This window comes from Papilio xuthus, unplaced genomic scaffold, assembly GCF_000836235.2.
Source record: "Papilio xuthus unplaced genomic scaffold, Pxut_1.1 DF826961.1, whole genome shotgun sequence".
Classification (NCBI taxonomy): Eukaryota; Metazoa; Arthropoda; class Insecta; order Lepidoptera; family Papilionidae; genus Papilio; species Papilio xuthus.
In genome coordinates, this window is record NW_013531688.1 from 6,931,255 (window position 1) to 6,956,962 (window position 25,708).

Genomic DNA, 25,708 nt, shown 5'->3' on the forward strand with positions numbered 1-25,708 from the left:
TAAAGATAGATAGATTTAATATTTTTGTCACGACACAACTCCCACTTTCTAGTCTAGAAAAGTTAAATCTCTTTCTAATAATAAATACCTAACGTTTTCTTTACTTAAATTATGAAAGTAATAATCTGAAGAAAGCTTGACAAATGCTATGCTTTATTGAGAACAGTACAGACAATGAATGTCATGTGAGGAAACATTTCTACCAAATATAGAATGTACACGTTTTGAACTAACAGAGGATAGTAAAGTAGATTTCCCTTGAGAAACGCTCGGCTATATTTTAAATGACTGAAATTCTCAACAACCTAAAATAATATTCATATTAGGGACAAGAAACTGTGGCAAATTCTTCGACATGTAATTTAGAGTGATACTGAACGAAGTAAGTTTTAACAAAATTATAAAAGCTACAAGATGATTCTAGAATGACGAAAGAAAAAAGGGGGCCATTGGTGTGTTTTCTTTATACGTTGAGATATAAACTAACAAGGAGCAGAAAATATAGGACAAAAGAAAGCCGTAACACATGTCTATCTTTAATTAATGATACTGTATCTAGATTATCTATATATTTACCGACAACTAACATTGCTCGCTCGCCTCAATTAACAAGGTACGTAATTACGACATTAACTTTTCTCATTTCAAGAAGGTAACCGTTTGACCGAAACAAATCTCCATATAAAATGGCTTTTTTCGAGGAGGAAATGAGTCATTATGAAGCGAGGGATCTCTTTGCCTCAATAACGGCGGGAAGGCGCCCCGAGGTGACAGCCTACGTCAAATTAACCCGCTGATTGTTCCGCGCTAAAAGATTGTAACAGACTAGTGTGGACATGCCATAACTTTTTTATCGCAATCCTAATGTCGTCGGTTTTAGCTTTATCTATTATAATAACGCTTTTCAACTTCTATCTTAACTATTCGACTTATTGAATAATATTTTTGATATTCTACAAGATTCTAAGTTTATAAGCAATTTTAAAAACAACTTCTGAAAAACCGTTGTTAAGAATTCTTACAAAAATCTCAATTAATATGTTACAATACGTAACAATACAATAGAAAATGTTTCCCTTCTTACAATAACACTGTCTACACAATAAAATACCGTAGTACTAAACCTAAAGGTTAGTCCACACTATACAAACAAAATATATCAAGGCTATTTTTGCATTTTAAAAGCGAGTCTTTAATGGCCAACCTTTGTTTTCATCATTCATTCAGTTGCAATTACATTCTGACTGCGATTTAAACAAGTGCCTTTTAATTTAATCTCCAATTCATTTAAAATGTCCTTAATTTGTTAATTTATATCTCAATTTTGGTGTATTAGCTAGTTGGTAAAATTGTCTGTTAGATTATTTTGGTATGTGGTGAATGAATCTGCTGTATATGTATATGTAATGAATAGCTCAATGTCACAATTAAAAAAAATATATGCTCCATAAGACAGTTTGCATGAATAGCAACTTTTTTAGCATTTTAATGACTTCGGTATTATATTTTCACAAAAATTAACTATTAAACTATTATCTAATTTAATAAAATACCATAATACAAAAATAAACAAAGTAATATTGTGAATTTTCTTCGATACATTTCAAGGTTTTTCAAACAGACAGCCGGCGGCGGAGCGGTTACAGGCAATTGAAAATTGTTTGCCGCAAGTCTACTGCGATTTTATTTCAAACGGGAAATAACTCTTGACTTCACCAATTAACTGCCAAAATGTGAGTGCTAAAGGCAAAGCGCTCGCCGACTACTATTTAAACAAATGACAATCAACATGAACTTAACTGACATCAAAATAGAGGGAAAATTCAATTAACTAAAGTGTCATTAAATCGTTAATTGCTATGTCAAAAAGCTTTTAGTAATTATTTTGATGATTAACTCATTTTGCTATCTAAAATTTGGGTATTTTATGCATTATTCTTTAGTTTTATTACAGAGTTTTTATTTTATGATCCACGACATATCCTGTAACAGGTTTTTCATAATTTTTCTGGAGAAAATAGATATGTTTGTTTTAGTACAATTAGAAAACAGATCTAGATATTTACTTAAAATCCTTAACGATACTACCTTCTTTAATATTTGACGATAATCTTACTTCTTAATATCTTACTAATATTATAAATGCTAATGTTTAGATGCATGGATATTTGTTTGAAGATATGTCTAGAACGGCTGAACGGATCCAGCTGAAATTTGGCATAGATGTAGAGTATAGTCTAGAAGAACACAAAGGCTCCGTTTTTTTTTAATTCTGGGCTTACGGAATTCCTTAATTAAGTTTTTAATAGAATTTTTCTATTAAAGCATACATATATGAATGTTAATCGTAACTTCCAATATCTTACCATCATCCAAATCTTTTTAAGTCAATCTATTATGATACTTTCCGAGGTCATCAGGTATACGTTTTTTCAAAGGCAAAGATTTCGTAAATTTTGTGTCTACAATAAATTGTATACAAAAAACTTTATTAAACTTCGATGTGTGAGGGTTAATAATTAGATGAATAAAATTAAATTTTAATTCCACATAAACATTCACAATCATCGTTTCGATATCACTAACATCAGTCACAATCCAAACGAAGCCATAAAATATGAATAGATTGAACAATTGAACGATATACAAAGGTTTCACTCGTTCACACAACCAATCATTTAGTCAAATATAACGTGTTTTATTCAAATCTATTTAAACACTAGCTCTGTCCGCGACTTCGTCCGCGAGAAAAACTGTCTTCTTTTTTCTAAAATATACGTAGCCTAAGTTACTCTTTATTACATTAGCTATCAGCCAAGAAAAGCCCCGTCAAAATCGCTCCAACTGTTTTAGAGATAAGCCAGAACAAACAGATAGAAAGACAACAATTGTAAAAAAAATATTTTGGTGTATGTATCGTATATGTATTCATATACATGTAGTAAAAAAGGTTATTTTAATATTACAAACAGACACTCCAATTTTATTAATATGTATAGATTCGATTCAATTTCATTGTATTTATATGAAGAATCTTTTCTTTTGTATCAAGATTCCATTGTTCAATGACATTGAGATAAATATTAAGAAATATTCAACTAAATGATTGTTTCTTTACAATTCGTAGACAATGTATTAACTATTTATTATTAAACTTAACTAATTTACATTTTGTAATATAAATGAGCTCGTTCACAAAGTACGACAAATATGTGCCATTTCGTTGATACAACAGGAAATTCGTATCTAACCTTTTATTTAACACAAGTTTATAATAAGTTCAAAATGAGCTATAATATTTACCACAGAATTCCTGAACCAACATTTTGTAATACGAATATTAAAAGCAATTTTGGTTCTAAAATTGTGAATTCAATAATAACTAATTCTATTAAATATTACTGTATGATGTTTAAAATACGTTTTAAAAAACAAGTAATAAAGATATTTATAAAATAAAATGGTGTAAATTAAAAACAAAAGACAAATCCCGGAATTCGTTAACTAAAATGGACGGACTTAACGAAATAGTTTTTTATCAATTAATTATTCTGACTCATACATTTCAGCAATATGTAAAAGAACTTCTATTTTTGTACATTTTTTATTTAATCGAATGAATGAACAAAATGCAAGAAATTATTAAATTTGCATAAAATGTAAAACAACTGACTATTGATATAATATTTACAATTATTTAATTTATTTAAAGGCCTTAAATATAATTATAATTATATAATAATAATATAATACAATAATATGTAGATTTTTGTACATTTAAGTAACATGTGACTGAGGTCAAAGCTTCTTTAGTTAATCGTTTTGTTTATCCTTACATCAACTAAATATAAACGGCTATTCAGAGTCGGCATCGTTTCAATATACGAGTGAAGTAATATTTAGTTTAGAAAATGATCTTAAGGAAATTTAAGTAATTCATCGCTATATTCGTTAAAAACCCTTTCTTCAAAAGCGTTTTTAACTTAGCGTTGTATGTGTTATTCGTCTGTGAAATTGACTATTGTATGGTACAATTTCTCAATTATATTCTTTATACTTTGCGTTTATTTCACGTTAACGAGAATTTATCGGTCAAAGGGTTCTTAGAAATATTCTATGTTTGGTAGAACTTTTCAACGGAAAAAGAGAAGGAAAATATAGTACTTATGTAGACTATTGAAAGGTTGATTTGAAATTCAGAACATTCGGAACATTATCTAAATCGTCATAGACGTAGGTATCAAATAAATCTACAATCAGTCTTATTTAAATTTAATTTTCCTTTGGTTCAGCTGAAATGAATACTTTTAACAACAACAGATACACAACAGTTAGATGCAACTCTCCTTCACCCTGCGCGAGGACGTGACCACTTCGGGCCGCAGCCGCGCCGCCGCCGCGGCGATGTCCGCGCTGCGCGCCGTCACACCGCGGTTCACCAAAGCTATATTCTGCAAGTCACCAATATTTTATCTACAAAATCAACATCTTTTCATGTCAACTATTTTATACGTTTTTTTCGTAGTTTGTCGTATATTCTTTGCCTTTCATCTCTTCCTCAACTCTGAACCTAATTGAGCAATTGTTCGCTGTCACATAATAGCAAAACTAGTCAGTTCTTTTACTGATTTCTAGCCGAAATATACTCTTTTGAGATGTGGTGTAAACAAATTAGAATCATTTTAATGAAAAAGCTACATTTATGAAATACAACACAAATTATATACAACATGATTTGAGGTACAGATTTTCATTTGGACATGTTTTGCGGCGCAGCTTTTTAATTAATTAAAGAGATGAACTTTTGCCCACAGGAGCCTATGTCGCTATCTACTTAGAGTTTTTAACGTTAAATAAAAATTTTATTTGAACGAATTTAGACATTTTAACGGTTGTAGAATTTCGTATCAAATGTAGGACAACATAATTTAATGTGTTTCTTAGTTAAATTAAAAATGTTTACATAACGAACATAAATGTTCGTCTCCCACGAGGAGGATATGAGAAGTATAGAATAACAGATGTTAGGTTGCTTTATCTATACTCACAGTATTAAATAATGACTGCTCGCTGTATATTCTTCTCGGCTCATTTTCTTGAAACGATGACTTACTGTACTCGTCCGTAGGCTTTTTGTCTATGACAGGAAAAAAAAACACAATTTTGAGCTTAATTTTGACATAAAATTGTGTGCAACTAACGTGTGAGTAATCTATACCGTAGTGAAATGGTATGATATCGGGGTCGGTCTCCTCGACATCGCCCTCCATCTTCAGTTCGTACTGACTGCTGTAGTCAATCTTGGGCGACGCGGAGTACGTGACGTCATCGCCCTTGTCTCGTCGCGGGAACGAGTCAACACTGTCTTCCGAATACAAGGCATTGCTGTTAAAATTAAAAAAAAGTTAATGTAGATCGATTCAAGCTATATCAAATTATTTTACTTAAATTGAGTTCCAAGTCTTTTACATCACGCTACCGAGAATATATATTTTTGGAAAATTTAAAATATCTAGTCAATTTCAATTTAACTGTTAAAAGGGTTTTGATAGGATAGAGTTAGATAGAATGCAGTCCATATGTTTAGTCAGAGCAATATTACTAACGTGGAGGGCGGGTGCTTGCGGTGTCGCGCGGCGTGCCGGCGGTACAACGCGGCGATGACGGCGCACACCGCCGCACTCAGCAACGCCGCCGCCGACAGCAGCGCTACTAGCAGCGGCGAGAGCGACAACCCGCTGCTACCTCCTGCATACAGAATATAAACATCGCCCATATTAATCGGAATAAGATATAGGTTGTAGTAATTCAGCTATAACAATATTAACAACATCACTTACCAGTGTACTTATCCGGAGATCGTAACGCGATCGTGTATAAAGTGACTATTTCGCTCCTGCCCTTGGAGTTGGCGGAGTACAAATTTAGTATATAGCTCACTCTACTGTCTACTCCCAGCACTTCGAAACTCGGCGTGAAGTTTGACGACACGTTAGCTCGAACCTGAAGCAATATTATTAGTATACTTGACCTTTAAATAGATAGAAACTTAATAAATGGTAACTGCAGTAGGTCTTTAAAAGCTCAAATTTATAAAGTCAATTAAAATTAATTTCATATCAGTTACTACTTAGGAGCCTTCAAGAAGAGAGCATAACATTCTCTTAAAGGCTGTGGTTCCTCTGATGCTACGGATGTACTTGTAGGATCAATTAAATAACAATATAAGTTAATCATTGATAAAAGTGGGCAAAATAATACTTGACTTCACTTTCTTTGAAAGTACATATACGGCTTTAAGAGAAATGAGCTGTTCTAATTCTTCTTTACGTATATTGTTGTTTAATATCAAAAAAAGAAACAGAAAAATGAATAGATAGCGCGATAGAATATAGAGGACAGGAAGAGCGGAGCGACAGAACCAATTACTGATAGAAAATATGGCATCTAACGACACAAAGCCGACCTCTGGTAATTGGCAAAGTGTAAAAATAAATAAATAAAGCGACTTCTTCTGTCCGAGAAAATGAAGAAAGTAAACAATAGTTAATTTAAGTTATAAATAAGGCTGCCAACAAACGCTTTAATTGAAATACACATTGTAGTTGTTGAGGGCTCCATGGTTCTGTTAAGTTAATTAAGCTATAGCATATGTGTTGTGTACTCACCACCAGAGAAGGTAACTCAAGCACTTCCATGTAGAATATCTGTGGCAATCCTCCGTCAAAGCCTTCCGCGCACTCGACCGCCAGCCTCTCTGAGCTCTGGTTCACAATCGAACAGTTCTGCAGCGTGGATGGACGATCTGAACAAAGCAGGAGCATAGTAATAACAGAATAGCATTTTCTGATCTTTTATGTCCAAAAAATTAAATAATTTGAAATGTAATTAGCTGTCAACCAATCTGTTATAAATTGTATGTAAGGATCAAATATATAAAACAACTGAATAACACGGCACGGTTATAACAAAATTAATTAGCAAATGTTAATTATAAGCGCACTTGAAGTGACGTCACGTTGACATTACCTCGCAATGTGTACAATCAAACATAACAGTATAATATAACAGAGCAAACCTGCCTATTGTTTATACTATTACTACACCGGAATGGCTAAATGGTACACATGACTATCACAATAATCGTTTCTTGCTAGCTATTTGAATAAAAACTCCCGATAAATCTGGTACAAATCAATGCCGATTTCTGACTGTATATTGGTCAGTGAAGCTAATTCCTTTTTACTTTTTAACTGTTCCAAAATCTTATATAGAGAAGATACAAATATAATATAAAATATCTTAGTATTATATTTTGCACTCTGTTACCTTTGGTGTCATCAAGGTAACAATAGACAATATTTACCTGCGGGAACAATCTTGTAGACACAAGGCGCCTCCTGCCGGCCGGCTGCATTCACCGCGAAGCATGAAATAGTTCCGTAATCCATGTTCGAGAGCGGCGTGTACCGCAGCACGGACGATGAGTTGTACATGCTGTATAGGCTAGAAACAATAGTACACTTCAAGGAATTTACAGGCATTTGTGATTTATCAGTTTCTATTTCAATAGCGCACATTTAAACATAAAATGTTTGCATAAAATATATCCTTTAATATAAATAATCCAAACATTTACGATGTTGAAAAAAAGCGCAGGGAATATATAATTTATTTATCTAGTTATATCTCATGTTTACAGCAAAATGATAAATCGAACATTTAAAATATGTTCAATATTGTTAAGATCAAATACAAATTTATTTTCCAACAGTCTACGTTCTCTCGAATTCTGGGAATCAGTTATACGAGAATATGAACTGTTTACACAGAATTATGTTTCTGCTGTTATTATTTATTGTAAGCAGGATGTGATTTATCTTTTTTTCCAAAAAAATTTAATATTAAAATTGAAATTCTCAAAATACAACTTATTTGTCAGAATAAATATCAAAAGAAAAACGTATAGATTATTGAACACATGGTAAATATTTTAGTAACTAATTTTATTATTCGATGTACTAGAATATGGTCTTAATAAATTACACTCTACAATTGAACGCATTACAAATTAGTAGATATGTATTATAGACAAACAGACAGAGAGAGTTTTGTATGTTGAATAAATAGTCTTATCGTATATTATGACACTATCTTATTTTAAATGCGTTTAGCGCGGTAGTATTTATTTTAAATTAAAAATTTTAGCATCTTGATAGGTCTCATGAGAGCCGTAAAGTAGAGATTAACTCTCATTTATTTCTCTTCTTGGACACTTAATCGTTGCTTTAGTGCGGCAACTGCGCCCCGTTGAAATACATGTGCGCTTATTTTAAATTATAGGCTTTGCACGATGTACATAAATGCATTTCTCTTAAATATTTCTATCGAATATTGAATTATCTTTACACTTTAAACAAAATAAATTACTATGTAACAGAAGTAAGAGGTTTCAGTTAATCTAGACTTTTTATTATGACTAGAAAAATCATTTTTTTGTACTCATTCAATGAGGTTTTTTAACAGTGAGCTTAATAATTTACCTAAAACTTAAATAAAAAGTACCATCGTGTAGCAATATTGATGAATTTAAATTGTCCCAAAAAAGTTATTTACGGGATTCGAAAACAACCACGCGATTTGATGCGTTTCGAACGTGGAAGTCCATAGACAAACTAACCTTGGCTGCAGTTCAGTGTGTCCGCCGGAGCTATCAAGTGTCCAGACGAAGGTTGTGGGCGGCGGGCTGGCGTCTACCGCGCACGTCAGCTCCACAGTCTCCTGCCGCAGCGCGCCCCACACGCCGCCCTGCTGCTGCTCCTGCTGCGGCTGCTGCTTGCACAGCGGCGCGTCTGCAAACATATCTATACTGTATGACGTCATCATCACGGTGGCCATTATAAATCAGCAAGTCGAGTACATCTCATAGACAAGAGAATCTGTTGATGCGGATCAGTTGACTCGACGCTTCTCTTTATATCGGTTCTTGAAATTTATTTAATACAGTCAACTATTTCAGTAGTTAAATTAAGAGTTAGTTTAGACAATGAGTACTGACATCTGACTTGCAGGGTGACAGAGTTGCTGGTGGCGCTGCCTTCAGCGTTGTGCGCGAGGCAGCTGTACTCTCCGCTGGAGGAGCGGTCGACGCGTTGCAGTACGAGGCTCTGGTCACTGAAGATCACTCCGGTGCTCGCGTTCTGCACTATCTCTCGCGCCTACAACACGTCACACTATATAATAATATGTTATCCTACATTTTAATAGCTTACTAACATTATAATACAAATGCAAATATTTGTATGTTTGAATGGATGGATGTTTGGCTGGTACCAAAACAAATTGTATTTAGAAAAAGCTTTACATTCTATAAGTTAAAATACAACGATAAGACAGCAAATAGGAATATAATAGCGACAATTACCCCCTTGTACCACGATAGTCTAGTCGATTTAGGATTTGCCTTCACGTTGCATTCAAAATAAACATCTTCGCCCTCCTTGATGTGGCCCGGATTTAGAGTGGAGCCCATTTTTAATGTCACTATCGGTACGTCTGGAAAAAATATGTTTATTTATACTACAATAGTTACGTTTTCTCGTTCACATATTTATCTATTGGTTACTTAGAGATTGTGAAATAATAAACAAATAGTTATTTCTTAAACGTTTGTGTTAACTTGTAATAGATATTTATCGAAGTTATTTGCTAATTTGCTTTTTCCAAAATAAAAGTTTTCGTATGTAATTCTGAAATTGTACATACATATAAAATAATCCACATCATAAAATATATGCTCGTTGAAACGAGTTCAATGAAAGTGTAATATATATATCACAAAGGAATGGTCGATGTGTAAAAGCGTGAAAATTCTTTTACATTTATTTCAGCTATTGTGCATTCGATAAAATACCCAAGTTGGGGTTACAAAACGAGGGCGATGAGAGCACTGAAGCGTAACCGGTAATCCCCGCGGTGTTCGCCACGAACCTACTTGCCGAACCAATTATCAAGAAGTAGATTGGATGTTTTCTTATACTAATAGATACTAGATAAAAATATTACTTTCCTAATCTAAATAAACTTGAAAAAGGTAATGATTATTAATTAACCTTCATGCATGAAATTTTTCAAGTAGTAAATTCATTGGTATTTTCTCTAATATTTATATTAGTACGAAGAAAATCTTGTTCTTATTAATATCTCCAATATATCGTAACTATTTTAACCTTTGATTTGAGTCATAACTAAATCCAGTTTGCGCAATAAAATTGGTATTCTATTACTTGAGATAAGATCCATTGGTCGACGTCGTTTCATTAATTAACTGCGGCGATTAGATCTGGAGCGGGAACCTGCGGAATTATCGCAAGGCGCTAGATGGCGCTGTACGCCAACACATTGACAAACGCCCAACATTACAGCCACTTAACAGTATTGCCTCTCATTAACATAATTGTGCTTCAACAATTTATTGTCCGACATAAATGATTATGTATATTTTATTCGTTTCCATTTCAATAATATTACATTGGCAATTTATTGCTCAATACAACACTTAAGAAGTCTCAAATAGTATAAGGGATTTGGCTTATCCGTACAAGAAAAAACTCATTCTGAGCAAAATTTGGTTGTTTTATAAATTTTCAGAACTAGAGTAATTGATTAGCTTTTTAATTTTTACACCTAGAGTGTGGGACCTAGATCACTGAAACTTACGAGTACAATTTAATAAAAAAAGTCACTATTTAATTAAATAAGAACAATTTTAACAATAAATACATTATAAATGATAAATGTTAGGTAAAACATATATCGTAATTAATCCTAGTGAAGCACTGAAAGTAGGACTTACAATGTACATTAAGTTTCCAGGAGTCTTCAAGCAGCGAGGAAGCGAGGCGCGGGTTCTCAGCGCGGCAGACCAGTGTGCGCTCGTGGTCCTCCGCCTCCGGAGTAAACGTCAACACGCTTAGCGTCGCGTTCGTGTCAGAGAACTAACACAACAAAAACATCGAGTTAATATTTAACTTTACTTGAATACAATTCGTTAAACTTTATTGCTGTTTCTATTTTTTTTTGTTAACTGCGTTTATAAAGTGATCCTAATTTTAGCTGCAAATTGATATTCTGATTTACGATATCAGTCATAGAACAAATCAATTTAAAGAATATTAATAAAATTATTTTCTATACATTAAAAAGAATAATCTACAATGTTAGTGCAAAGAATGTAAAATTGAGTCCGTATTAAGCGGATGCAAAAGACTAGCGTCAGGGGAGAGTTCCCAGTTCCGAGTTCCCAGAGCGCTTGATATGCGGCGAGCGCGCGCCTGCAGAGCGACGTGTCAACGTTGTTAATAATTACCAAATTCAAGTGCCCGCATCGATGTACTGTAATTTCATTTCATATAACTGAACAAGATAACTTTGGTGAATATAGGATTTAAATTAATATGAATTATATGCATACGAGATAATAATTATAAATTGATTTTATTCAATTTTAAATATTTAAATATTCAATAAATAATAGTAAAAAGGTTAACCACATATTCGTTAACCTCTAGGGTAAAGTTAAAAGTATAAACTTTAAACTTTATCGTAAAATTTAATATTAAATTGTACTGTATTTCGGACCTCGACGCCGATATTTAATTGACGTTCGAAATAACAAGACCACGTCACGTTCAGGATATGTCTGACGAAAACATTTAATATATAGCTGAAACAAATAACTTTAGAGTTATTGTAATTGGGGTCTTATTTCAAATGTTATTGTTTACACTTGTATTATTAAAAATATTTGATTGGCACTTATATATTAAGCAGTTTTTAGAATTTATAGTTAAGGAAGACTGACCGATGAAAACTATTAGAATAAATCAGAAAAAGCACTATCATACATGAATATAAAAATGAAAAATAAACTTCTTTTTTATTTTAATAAAACAATAATTGAGGTTTACTTTTAACAGGTAAATCCACAATTGCTTTTTTTTATACCGCCGATGCTTTTCATACACGTTCCCATTGAAATCTTAATTGCCTTTCATACAGCGATGCTCCGCTATACTTTTTTATTTTATCATCGGAAATGGAAATTAATGGAGGCTCCGAGGGACATGTCATTTAAATATAACAATGCACTTTTATACATGATATTGATACTTAATCTGACCGTTTTACTTTAATCGCTCGCTTAAAAACTCGTTATTTTCATTTAACGTAATCCGTACTTCATTAAACTCAAAAGATTACCTGAACATGATTATAAAAGACATCATTTAACGTATGCGTGTGACCTAATATCATTATGGTCGAGTTTAAGCCATACTAAGTACCTAAACTATCACTTTAAAAAGCTAACGACAAGAAAAAACCCTTTAATACATACATATGAGACGTTATCCAAGTTAATTAATTAATTTACTTATACAACGTATATAAGTACAGTGTACAATAAGTCAATGTAAATCACAAACCGTCTTGGTGTTTCTTCTGAGCGGGCGCGTTCCTTTCCACCAGGTGAGCTGCGCCGCGGGCCGCGAGCCGGTCGCCTTGCACTCCACCTCGTAACTCCTGTCCGCCGACAGTTGCCGGCTCTTGTTCAGGATTTGCACCGTCAAAGGCCTTACTGTTACAACACACTAGCTGCTACTTCATACACATAAACACACACATACAAAGGGAATAAATATTTAAAAAGCTTAACGTGTCAATCGTTTTTTTTTTAATTTGCTGTGTAAACACTACATACAATATATTTGATTTGCCCCCTTATTTCTTAGTATCTTATTACTAGCTAATATCGTAAGAACAAAAATATAGTATGTGATATTAATCTATATTGAACATAATTACGTAAAGGACATTTGCTTGAAACTAGATATGACACTTGATCGATCAGAGTAATTAATGTTGAGCTCGCGTCCACAGTAATCATGTTTCTACGCAGTAATTACACACTGAGACACAAATAGCCCACAGCTTATGCCTCGGGCGCGATCCCCAAACAGAAGAACTCGAATCCATGTATGTTTCTGAGAACTATGAGCAATTAGGAAATGTAATTGGGTAAATCTAATATGTCCGTAAAAACATAAGAACATCTTATTGCAGCTTGCTTAATTTCTTTTGGTACCACGTACCACCGTATTATTCGATTCGAGGCTGAGCCAAAATCGCTCGTTTCCAAGACCCAGGGGGACACAGATTTATTGAGAGATTCAAGCTTTTCCTTTTTTCGTATTGACGTTAAAGAATTCTTTAACAACTAAATACTTTTAAGTTATTAATTAATTTTACTTTTAAGCTCCAACAGTATGACTGCCATATCCTGATTTGTTAAAATATTTCCAAATACTGCCTATCCTTTTCCAGTATCTAGTAATTTTCGAACGCATCTCGACTTTGACATAAGCTTTCCTACACCAATAGGTAGACTTACAATTGATTTCTAAGATGAGCAGTTTCGTCTGCGGCGGAGCTAGATTGGTGTTGGAGGCCTGACAGATGAGCCGCACGTTCAGGTGCTGTCTGCCGATACTGGGGAAGGTTAGTGTGTTAACTGTCACGCCGTCGCTCTGCAGCTCGTACGAGTCGTCGATCACCGTGTTCTCCAAGTACCAAGTCAAGCGTGGCTTCGGATCACCTGTCAGCAGATTTTATAGTTAAATGTAGCAGTCGAAAATTGGAATGTTTAGAAACAGAACCTGCCAGAAGACGGACATGAATAAAATAATTATTTTTAATTGATCATGGTAAAGTTTATCATTACTGATCTCGCGATCTAATAACTAATTCAATTTAGGCAGATTTTATTTAATGAAAAGAAGCAAACTGTCATTGTAACTGATATTAATTAGCTGCGACACATTAAAAAATGTACGCATTGCGCAGTAGAGAGAGCGAGTGCTTTCAAACATTCAGCATCATGCCTTTTGTAAAGCAATGAATAAAGATTTAGCAAACTTTATAAAAGTGAGGCTCCTTATCTCATTACGAGGGCCGATATTTCAAACAAGAGCGCGGCGCAAGAAAAAATATTCAAACTTGGTAAAAATTATTTTGTCCTTATATAATATTTAGCTTCGTCCGCTCTGAAAAGCTGTTCGGTAAAGTTCTGCCTTTCTTTTGGTACCGTGACTAAATCAGCTTATAAAAATATACTTTGAAAGTTTACATCTGACATAAAAGGCCTAATACACACATGGCCTTTTGTGCCTCTTCCTACAAAATACTTTCAGATTTTGTGATTAAGGGTCACTAAACATGTTAGAAGTATAATGCATTTGCTGTACCATCTTTTGACATTTGTCTACCTCCAGGTCTTTACCTCCGCGAACTTCGCAGATCAACTCCAGCGTATCTCCCTCGTCGTAGGGCTCCAGGAGACGCGTCTGGTCTCTGGTCTTTGCGTCAATGATGACAGGCCGGTCTGGCGGCGCTGGGATCACAATTGTTAAAGTAAGAAACTGCATTAATAATACTTTACTATTTTATTAAATTAATTAAGAAATATACGATATATGGAATATTCTCACAAATCATCCGTTTGTGGGTAAATGTGTACAATACATACTGACTAATCAGGATTTTAATCGGTTTTATTAACTAATATAAATATATCTTCGTTTGATAATAATGTCCGTATGTACATACACTTTCATAGATATTTTGGATTATACTTTGGTGAGAAACAACACGACGATTTAAAAAACTGACCAAAATGAACTGTTTATTTATTTTTTAAGACGACAATGCTTTCTCAGTCGACCCCGTTTTTGCTTTGTCAGCGGCCGGAGGTCCCCAATATTGTTGAAGTTTCCGCACTAACTTCAGCTGTCCCAAACTTTTACACAAAATCTTGATATTAAATAAATCAAAATAGTGTTAACGTTGCGAATTTTAAAACATCGTCTTTGCCGAGTTTTTTTTGCTGAAAGGAATATTGTGTTTATATCGCTTCTGTAAATAACAGAAGTATTATATTATTTATATAAATGTTCAATATAATTTAAATTGTATTAAGAAAGGATAAATTCTTTGAGACTGTATAAAATATGATGTAATCAAAAGCAGTCCGCATTCAAAACAACCACAAATTAACAAAGATAATAAAAGTGAATGGGCATTGTTGGAGACTTAACGTTTATTTTATTATTCCCTTTTCTTGGGCGTTCCGATTGGCCGACGAAACACTTAGGAAAGTAATTTCCTTGGAATATTATTGGAAACGAGCGTTTGCAATGTTCATTGCATTGCCGACGATTATTTCATTCCGCTGTCTGATATCAAAAGCTTTATCACATTGATTATAGTCCTTCCTTTACCTTCCTTAGTGGGTATTTTGTTTAGCTTAAATTAGTTTTGATGTACCTATACAAATCTAAAAAAACAATAAAAATCTAATCGTAAGATTTTAGTAAATACGATAAATATTATTATCATGATGTTATCTTAAATTTTGTTGAAACCTCAGTGAGTCAGTCGGTCGAGCTTTACAATCAATGTGAATTTGAAATTGCTTATAAAATGCAACTGTTGAAATAATAAAATATATTTTGTCATTATTGAAGTAACCTAGTTTGTGACTTTCTCTGGTCTGATTTCAGTGGTTTTTGTTTCTAACATAGTTTTATGCCAATCATTTTAGCGGTTAAATAAATCTCATTTTATTTCTAAAGATAAAGATTTCCCTTATTGCGCGTTATTTCCCTTGACTTAGAGAAAATATAACAAACAAAATTATATTACATCTATAGATAAGTCCAATTGTTACAATAGAAATCTATTTTGTTAGACGTGATTTTTATTATTTACATATTTACACGCACACTAACAAGAAAATTAAACATTTACCTATTATGCTAAAAATAATATATGAGCAAATTTCACATTTAAAAACGTATTAATATTGTGTACCAGTGGATGTAATCCTGTTTTTCTTTCTTAACTTTTATCTGTACATAGAGTTGGCGTTACTTTTCCTTCATGTCCTGAATAAATGGTTGTACATAAATAAGAAGAGCTGTATCATGGCGCTTTTCAATTTCTATAATTAATTGTTACTGAATGACGTTTGAGAAACTGAATATTTACGACATAATAGACTCTCCAACACGCCTCAATTACTATCACAATATGCTGTTAATAACGTAATTTGTACGAGCATTATCGAATATTATCAGTTATTTTCTGTCACTTTTTGTACTGTCGATTATTGGAACCGGTGATATTTTAATGAAATTTGTGTTAGCGATGAAAATTATCGAAAATAACACTTTAATATATATTTTTAAATATAATGCATCACTTTCTCCATATCAAAGAGAAAATGTACATACTAGATATTCTTTTACAATTAAATTTTGGTCAATAATTTAAAGCGTAACGTCCATTGAACTTCCTAATTAAGTTCTCAACAACACCTTAAAAGTGCTATAAAATTTGGAGTAACTTACTGATAACAGTGAAATTAAGCCTCAAGTTTCTAGTGGGTGAGTTTGTAAAGTCGACCCTGCAGCGGTAGACGCCAGCGTCACTGGTGAACACGTTGTCTAGGAGCAATGTTGCGGGGACGGCGGCCGCACGGAAGAACGCGCGCGCCCCGAACCCGGACGGCGAAGACCACAGCTTGGGTTGCGTTAGTGCTCGCCCTCGCACGTCATAGCTATACAAATAATAATATTGGAGGTTGCTTTGTCATGCTGTTAACGGTGGGGTGCCACTATGGGAACGCCTATGCTAAAATATATTCTTAAAAAAATATTTTGGGTAACGTGGTGGAGTTGATGTTGCACGTGGTAGTTGTATACAAAATAGCTTATTAATTATTAATAGTGGTAGAGCCCGCTTTAACATCTTCGCACGAATTGACCCGGCTCGCCCGGTGAAATACCACGACCACACAGAAGACAAGCGTCAAGTGGAAGCAATTCCGCGTTATGTCTGATGAGTGTGCGTCCCGGAGGCCAAAATTAGTCCTCTTTCCCTTCCCACACTTTTTCTTATAAGGAAAGGATGGGAAGTGGAAGTGGACTTTCCGGATGAGAGGATGCATGGTAAGGGAAAATATGTTCTTTCTGTGCATCCTCTCCTCCGTCGACTAAAGGTAGGCAACGCATATGCAATTGCGTAAGTCTATGGGCAACGGTCACTTCGCTATTTCCGCATTTCAGGTGGCCGCTCGCTCGTTTGCCCCCTTGTGATATAAAAAAAAAGCTTATTAGAAACATAAATTATTAACAACCTATTTTTTATATCTAGCAACAGAAAGAATGTTAAACGGAATAGCAGTTTTCATTCAATCTATTACAACTATTGTTGCTTCTGTACAAAATATCCACGGTCAAGGTTTTTACCTTCAATACATAACATAATACATTTTACGGAGAAACATTCAATTGTGTAAGATACGAGATTGCTCATCTAAACTATACGAGTGAAGCTACACTCTGCGAAACAATATTAAAAACTTCATGAAGTATACGTTGTTGTTTGACTAAACGAAATTAAATGTAAATTTTCTTTAGAAGTTATGTCTTGTTTTACTAGAATAAAAGAGCAGGAAAGAGAAATATATTTTGCTGTTTTTATTGTAATTATATATATTACCTGTAGAGTGGTTCTCCGTCAGATTCCTTGAACCACAGCACCATGGCCACCTGGTCGTCCGCGGAGAGCGGCTGCGTGTCGCACGGCAGGGAGGCTTTCTTACCCACCACGCCTTGAACGTGCACCGTGGGCACTACAGACAAACCAAAAAATCGGTAAATTTTTCTCATTCCCATTAAGAATATATGATATATAGTATTTATATTTGTTATTTATAACTCCTATAAGTACTACTACTAGTGCATTTGTAACACCTAAATGGGTTCCTTAGTCTTGTACCATATGTGGAAAATTGTAGCACTTTTTTATAGAGTTATTGCATATCAATGTTTTTTGAGTGTTTACTGGTTTCAGTTCACCCTTTGCTAGCACTAGAAGTTGTATAACTAATTATCACAGTAATAAAGTAAATAAAACACGTATAATGCTGGCACCGGAGTGAAATGCTTTTGTTTGTATTCGGATCATGTAATTGTTGAAAAGTAATTAAATAGCCTTTCATGGCGCGCCGTCATTATATCATTCAGTCATTCATCAGACGGAGGCTAATTATAAATTGTCATTAATGTTCATCAAGAGAATTTTATATTATATTAAAAAATGAAGCTTATGCGATTTCACTTATTTTACATATTAATCACGCTGAGATCATTAACTTGCAGAAGATATCATTATCCTGTAGATGAAAGTCATTCATCTAGAATCTCTCTCTCTATCTATATAATATAAACTCCACTCCACTGAGTAACGTCGTTTTTATATTCTATACCTAAATAAAAAATAAATAACAATTGCTTATCTATATGCTTATTATAAGCAATTATTAAAAAGAGCTAAAGTCTCATCGATAAAACTATAACTAAAATAGAAAATGTTGAGCTGTCGAAGACTCGACCGATGGAGCGTGTCGAGCAGCGAGCCGTGTCGCTCGCACGGTGTCGTGTGTCGTGTCGTGTCGGAGTCGTCGCGCTCCGGCAACCGCCTCTACTGTTACCTACACGGACCTTTTGTAAACACGATGCTTCCATATTAAAAACATTTTTATTTTATCCATTGCAGTTCGTTTAAAAAAAAAATTGAGGATCCTTAAAATTACTACCAAGACAATTATAGAACTACTTAACGCCTTTCTTCTTCCCGTTCACTGTTCTTTACATAAACAATATATTATAATTTATATATTCTAATATATGTGAGGAGCCGCATATTTTAAGCCATAATTTTCGATGAAAGTTTTAATAATCGTTACGGTACTGACAAGTTTTCAGCCTTGAACAACCATTAAATACTGCGATATTTAGTCTTGTAAAAACGTATAAATTTGAAACGAAACCGGACATCCACAAAGCCTGTCTAGCCTAGATTGTGACTTCTGAGTAAGAATCTTACTAATGTTATAAATGTGAGAGTTTAGATGGATGGATGTTTGTTTTAAGGTATTATCAAAACGGATTAACGAATCTCGGAATTTTGGCATACATAGTATGGAAGAACACATAGGCTACTAATTACTTTTTTAAATCTGCAAGGAAAAGTCGAGGGCGACAGCTAGTAATATATAGATCGTATCGAATAGAGAAAAAATTTAATTTTATTTCTCAGAATAATAGCCGTAACTGAAACCTCCCGGCTTTATAAAACAGGATAAAAGTTTCTCGCTACCAATTTGAAGACGCCTGTGGGTCCAAGGTAATCCGAGGCGGGAGGTAATTGCCTCATAACGCTGCGAACTCAAAGAATTAATACAATTACGTTAATTGAACGCGAAGCGGATCGAATCAAAGAATTTAACGGGAACGTTAGTAATGCCGATGTTTGACCTCAATTAACAAAATTCCAAATTCGAATAATTATGTGTCGGGGAAGCCGATCTGCTCTGTGAGACTTCAATCGCAGGGAATTGATGAATGGCTTTTGGAGGTGATTTATTTTGTTTGATGGGAAGCTGGGTCGTGTTCCTTTTGTTCCGCATTTTTTTTTGTTAATTGGAATTTGCACCTGCTTTTCGTAATTTAATTGACGAATGACATTTGATTTTTTTTAAACACCGCGCAAACGAAGTCGTTGGAAAATGTTGGTTTTAAATTAATTAGTAAATAAAATACTAATTTTATTATATATCACAACTTCAGAATTTTATTAAACAAAGACCAAAGTTGCGGTATTTTGTTGAATTGTTCCTACTGTAACAGCTGTGTATTTCATTTATAATAATAATTTAGATGAATTTTGCCGGACAAATGCACCACAATCTGAATAAACCGCTTGTATCTCGTATACAAATTACAAAGGGTGCGTCATTTTTACGCAAATTGTACAGACCGACATTGGGTAAGGGCTAATCAAATGTATTTAGTTTTTATGTTTATCTTATAAATACACATATCAAACATTTCTTCCGAACATTCAAAAATGGCGAGTCAAAGGATTGCTAAACTTAAATAATTTACTGGATTTAAGCTGGAATAAAATACGCGCCCAAAAAACCCAAACAACAAATATAATACAGTGCTCCAGCTAACTGGGTCAAGGAAAATTGAACTTGTACATAAAGTATGCAATCGAAACAACCATCGTTATTAAAAAAAAACTTTCTTGTCTTTTTGAAGTCAGTTAAAAACTATAGCGAACACAAAAAGGCGTTACGGTTTTTTCTTGTTTTAGAAAGAGCAGTCTGTGAACAGAATGCCGGCATAAATATTCATATGTTTTAATCATTTACAAAGAGAAGTAAACTAGGTCGTTCCTAATAAATTTTTAATGTCAACGAAAAGAGAAAACGTGATTTAAAAAATTAACATATCATCTTTAAATATATTATAACATAATAAAATTTGAAATCAAAGCGAAGTTCAGTAAACATATAGCATCTATATTACTCGTAAATTTCAAGATCATAATAATTTGCTGTGTATATTTATATTGCAGGTTATTAATCGGTCATTTGATCGTGAGTCTGAGTCGCGAGCAGACGTGCCGGTGTCGGTGCGCTCGAGTAAACAAACAGTCCGTTAACTGTCGGAGGAAGCGACGTCCGATCGCCCGATCACTGTGCTTGATGCCTTTGTTTATTACATGTCCTGATGGAATCCGTACACGGCGATATCTTTTACTTCCCTGTCAGAACACGTCAATATATCACAATAGTTTATTGCCCAGATTATTGCAACTTAGCTCACTATAAAATTTATTTGGATTTTGCATTGGATAAAAATGTTTTAACATTTAATACGAAATTAGAGGCTGTAAAATGGTTTCAAGAAAAAATTATAAAACTGTGGCCAGTAAGTTTTATAATTACTTTAAATACAGGCTCGTTATTCTTGCCTTAGCGGAACTAGTGTCAGTATAAAAAACGCGCTCCGGGACTAGAATCTAATTTACTCTTTCCTTAATGAAACGGAGATTACGAGCCTTGTGCGATATATCCTGCCTTCTTTTTGTATGTTCTGCTTCTAATAGAAGAAAGATAAACTCAACAAAGATGCACCGAGAAAGGAAAAAGATTAATAAGACTTTTATAAAACTTAGGATGTTACTATGAATAAGGCTCTTTTAGTTTGTTTTACTTTTGAAAAGAGATGTTTGTGTTGATATCGTGTCGAAACATCTCTTTCTCAACTATCAAGAAGCAAATTAAGATAATGCCAATGTATTAATAATGCCAGAAGTGTTTTTTTTTTAAATCACAAATATAATTAGTAAAGACGCAAAGCTTTGAGAAGTCGTTTGAATCTTATTCCGTTGTTTTGTTTACTTCATTGTTTATATTATAATTCTCTCTGATAAAAAATATATTTTGCAAATATTCCTAAATATTTATAATTATAAAGCTGATGTTGATTTCAAAAAGATTTTCCTTTATCAACATTAACATACCAACAAAAATTAACAGAAATATGTTAAAAATCAACATTGTTATTTGAACAGAACCAACATGAATAATAAATAACGTCTCTGCGCCATCATCTGTTTATCTTAAAATTTACGAGGCGCAAACTTTCCCGCGGGACTTGATTTTAATATGTCACGGCTACTAACTTACAAATATTCACCAACTTTGTCTTTTACACGAGTACTTGTAAATGTTTTATGTAACACATAAATGATAAACTGTAACGTCATTTACTCAAACATAAACATTTCAGAATTAACAAATGATAGATCTTAATGTAATCTAGTTTTAATCGACAGTCTCCTACTAGATCTTAGTAATTTCTATAAACTAGCTCATTTATGGGCACAAATACACATTTCTGTTTTTAATGCGCTTATGTATTTCTTATGTTAGTCTGGTTATTTATAAACGGAGCAACTAATTGAATAACATTAAATGGTGAAGTTCAAACGATCAGAGTACACAGATGAAAATCAAAACGGTTCCGGAAACCGTTAATTCGTTCCGTTTAAAAGCAAATGGCGTTTTCCAGCGAAGTGTTTAATGAAACCTCCAAGTTCAATGGGAGCAATCAATCCTGCGATCTATTTCAGTGTGCCCCCCCTGCCCGCACCTCCCCCTGTCTCCCGTACACCGGACCCCGGCCCGGCTGCGTTCGATCACTGCATGTTTGGGACGTCGGGCACAAAACAAATAGTGCCACCGATCGCCTCCAACTGTGCTTAGAAGAAATGCACCACAAACTCTTTGTTTATCTTAGCAGCAATAACTGTAGGGTGCAAGTGAAGGCGTGTTGTTACAGCGCCTTCTCAGTATAACAAACTTAAACTTTATCGAATGTGCTCTCTAATAATGTAAGCTACTAGAACACTGTCGTAAACTTACAACATTGTTTAAAAATACAGTTCAATAGTGAGGACTGCCTATATTATTGTAACAAATTCATTTTATATAAACGTGTTAACGAGATGTTTTATTAAACTTCAGTAAAGGTCAAGTTTTAGATTCGTCCCTCTAATAGATTGTCCGCTAAAGTACTTAAATTGAGGCAATATTTTATGATCTGTTTACAGTGCGGTCGGAGGGCGGCGGGCGACGGCAGGCAGCGGGCGACGGGCGACGGGCGGCGGTGCGGCGCAGCGCGGGCCACCGCGCGGGAATACATTACCGGACTTGTGAATGGACAATTTCAGTGTTGATATTGGCTTTAACATAAATTATTTTGCCATTTTATTAAATACTAAACAAATTTTCACAGGTATCGTCATTTGCATCAAAATGAACGGCACCGACGAAATTAATTTAGCGTCAATATCAACCAGTAAACTAATTAAAGGCTTTACATCACAGTAATAAATTTTGTCGCAAAGTAATATCGAAAAGCTGTTCAAATTGTGGCTTCAAATTCAAACCATAACGCACCTGTAAATGTTGATTTTGGAATATTATTTACCAGCGGTAATTGAATCATTGGCAGTTGACATTTACTTTACTGACCACCGCATAATACATTTTAACATAAAAAATATATTTTTAAATAACTATACAATATACAGTAATTACATTTACAATATAAAGAACGAAGGCAGTTAACGTTACTGTTAGAATAAATCATGAAAACAACATTTTAAAATTCATTAGAGGCATCGCACGAAGGAAGTTTCCAAATTGAGGAGAAGAGGCGGCGCGGCGGGCTGGAGTGACTGATTGCTAATTAAAGACCCGAAGCAGCGCACTCGGCTCGCATGCAAAAACCTCGCGCAAACCCGCCCTCTTACACTCACGGGACACGATTATATACAATCACCTGTTTTCTCATAATCTTTATATTTACATACAGCGGATCTTTAGGCGTAAATTACTACCTCAAAATATCAATACCGTTTTAAGTAATGCGTTAAAATTGAATTATATTACATTAGAAGTTAGAGAAAGTAACAATCAGGATAGTAATCATTTTATATCTACTTTATTTCATTTATTAACATAGCTGGACCTTTCACATCAATTCAATTAGTGTGAATACTATGTCGTAGAACAGTCCCACTGATGAATTATTTAAGGAGTCCATCTTTTCGTGTTGTGACGTCATACTTCGCGTAATACTACTTTAGCTGATAACAACAATTACTGGGAGGGTTCCGCCGCTTCGTATTCATTATTAATGTTGCAAGGATGGAGATAAGACGTCGGTTCGCTGACAAAATTATAACCTATATATAATTCAGTACTCACAAAATTAAGTGAAACAAACGACGGCGAATAAAAGCTTAGAGACGATAGAAAAATAACATTCCCTAGAGCTTTTGGCTTATTATTATTGGAAGCTTTATTTATTTTATAGTTCTATCATCTCAAAAGTTATGTAATTAAAATTGCTGAATACACATTCACTAGGTTCGTTTAAAATTAAAGTATGTTCTACATCATAAAATAAATTGATTGCTCTTTTACAATTTCAATGGAAACAACTTGAAAACCACTAAAATGGGTTTTCTCACGCTTGGAAATTTCATAAATTTATTAAACTTGTGAATCCAAATGTTCTCTATTTGAATGGATAGAAATAAAAACTACACGCTAGTCCACAAAAGCCACGTTTATTTTTGTAAAAAGTCTGTCCGAATCGGATCACAAAGTTAAAAAAAAAACAGATGAATGTTCCGAAATTTTATCGTATTGTATGTACATATTGTTTAGCCACTTTCTACTAGTACTATGTACCAATATAGCTTATGTACAGTCAGCTCCATAAATGTATACATTTACAAACCTTCAGAAATTTCTACACGGTTTTGGTTTTTAAAACATGTATGCAAGAATCGGTCCATGTGCTTCTGTCCAAGAGTACATATCCTTGACAAATACGTGCATAACTTTTTTGATTCAGACAGGTTATACACGTTTCCAAAATTTTATAAATGTATAGATATTGATGCAGCTGACTGTACACATATTTATAGCAGACAATGAATAAAAACTGTGCTCGATAAATGTAACACTATCATAGTAAAAGAATTTGTAAAGAATGAAAAGAATAAGCTCCATTTACTTATAAAAAATTGTAATATCAATGTTTTTGTTACAATTTTAATTAAAAACTGTTCATATTTCAATGGCCTTCATTTTGAAACTACGAAATATCGTATTACATTTCAGTGGCAAGTTTGAATGGAGCTGGTTATTGTGTTGTAGACGCCTTTGAATAACTTCGCTTATTGACGCCGATTGGAAACTAAAATAAAATCAATAGGTTTTCATTACGAAGTCGACATTTAAATTCATCTGATATCTGACTTTAGTTATAACTTATTGGAATTGAACGTAGCAAAAGTTAATAAAGCTATAAGTTAATTATTAATATAGATGTGGTATGGAATAACTTATTCTTTTTACACTCAACAACACTTCAAATATATTTATATTTGCTTCAATATTACACGTTAATTATGTAAAATAACTGCCTATCATTTTAATAAATAGATTTATTATATCATAGTATGAGAATTCATTTTATGATTAAACTGTTAACTATTATACATTCTTAATAAAATAACACGATTAAATTTGATGCTTATAATTTAATTAAAAAAAACCTAGAGAACTGTTGGTAAAATGTTTTTCTTCTTTAAATATTTAGTGACTTATGTCAGTTATAAAGGACATAAACTAGAATTACTTTTTCACTATCTTATAACATTAAATTATAAAACGTGATAATCCATATTACGTCGCTATAAAAGAAACAAAAACAAGTAAACAAGTGCAGAGTATTGCAGTGCATTCAAACGTTGATATAAAACAGGGACAGTAATTCACATCAAAAACCGAAAACGTTTTATTAAGGAAGCGGCAGATAAAAACGTCATAGCGGTGCGTTAACGCGTTTTATGCGAATACAGTGCATAGCAGTTAAAGTCGCTTTAGTTATAACAAACAGAAGAATTCACGCCGCGATTACACGAGGCGGACTTAATGAGCTGGCGAGCTTCCGAGCGGGTGTGGGGCGCGAATATCAGCGGGCAACAAAATTCATAGCGGGTGTGAGGCGCGACTGTCAGCGAGCTCGGTGCCACTGTAAGTTGTAAAGTAAACATTTGCACTTATGATACAGTGTAATACATTTTAAAGAGTTAACACTTCTTTGTCATTGTAAAGGAATAAATTTTGGAGGTTACTTGGGAATATTAA

The 25,708-nt window shown here is 33.8% G+C and overlaps 1 protein-coding gene across 1 annotated transcript in view; it reads right to left on the reverse strand.

Annotated features, from left to right (window-relative positions):
- Positions 1-3,732: 3,732 nt before the first annotated feature.
- The window catches only part of LOC106120010 (nephrin), a 32,867-nt gene continuing 10,891 nt past the window's right edge, over positions 3,733-25,708 (reverse strand). The window contains exons 2-17 of the mRNA XM_013315163.1: positions 17,620-17,752; positions 16,467-16,675; positions 14,339-14,449; positions 13,451-13,654; positions 12,486-12,637; positions 10,856-10,997; positions 9,425-9,555; positions 9,059-9,218; positions 8,681-8,852; positions 7,367-7,506; positions 6,669-6,805; positions 5,841-6,003; positions 5,607-5,748; positions 5,219-5,385; positions 5,049-5,137; positions 3,733-4,451 (exon numbers count right to left, since the gene is read on the reverse strand). Of these exons, the coding sequence (XP_013170617.1) occupies positions 4,332-4,451; positions 5,049-5,137; positions 5,219-5,385; positions 5,607-5,748; positions 5,841-6,003; positions 6,669-6,805; positions 7,367-7,506; positions 8,681-8,852; positions 9,059-9,218; positions 9,425-9,555; positions 10,856-10,997; positions 12,486-12,637; positions 13,451-13,654; positions 14,339-14,449; positions 16,467-16,675; positions 17,620-17,752 (2,372 nt within the window). The 3' untranslated portion in view covers positions 3,733-4,331. The remainder of the gene's footprint in view (positions 4,452-5,048; positions 5,138-5,218; positions 5,386-5,606; positions 5,749-5,840; positions 6,004-6,668; positions 6,806-7,366; positions 7,507-8,680; positions 8,853-9,058; positions 9,219-9,424; positions 9,556-10,855; positions 10,998-12,485; positions 12,638-13,450; positions 13,655-14,338; positions 14,450-16,466; positions 16,676-17,619; positions 17,753-25,708) is intronic.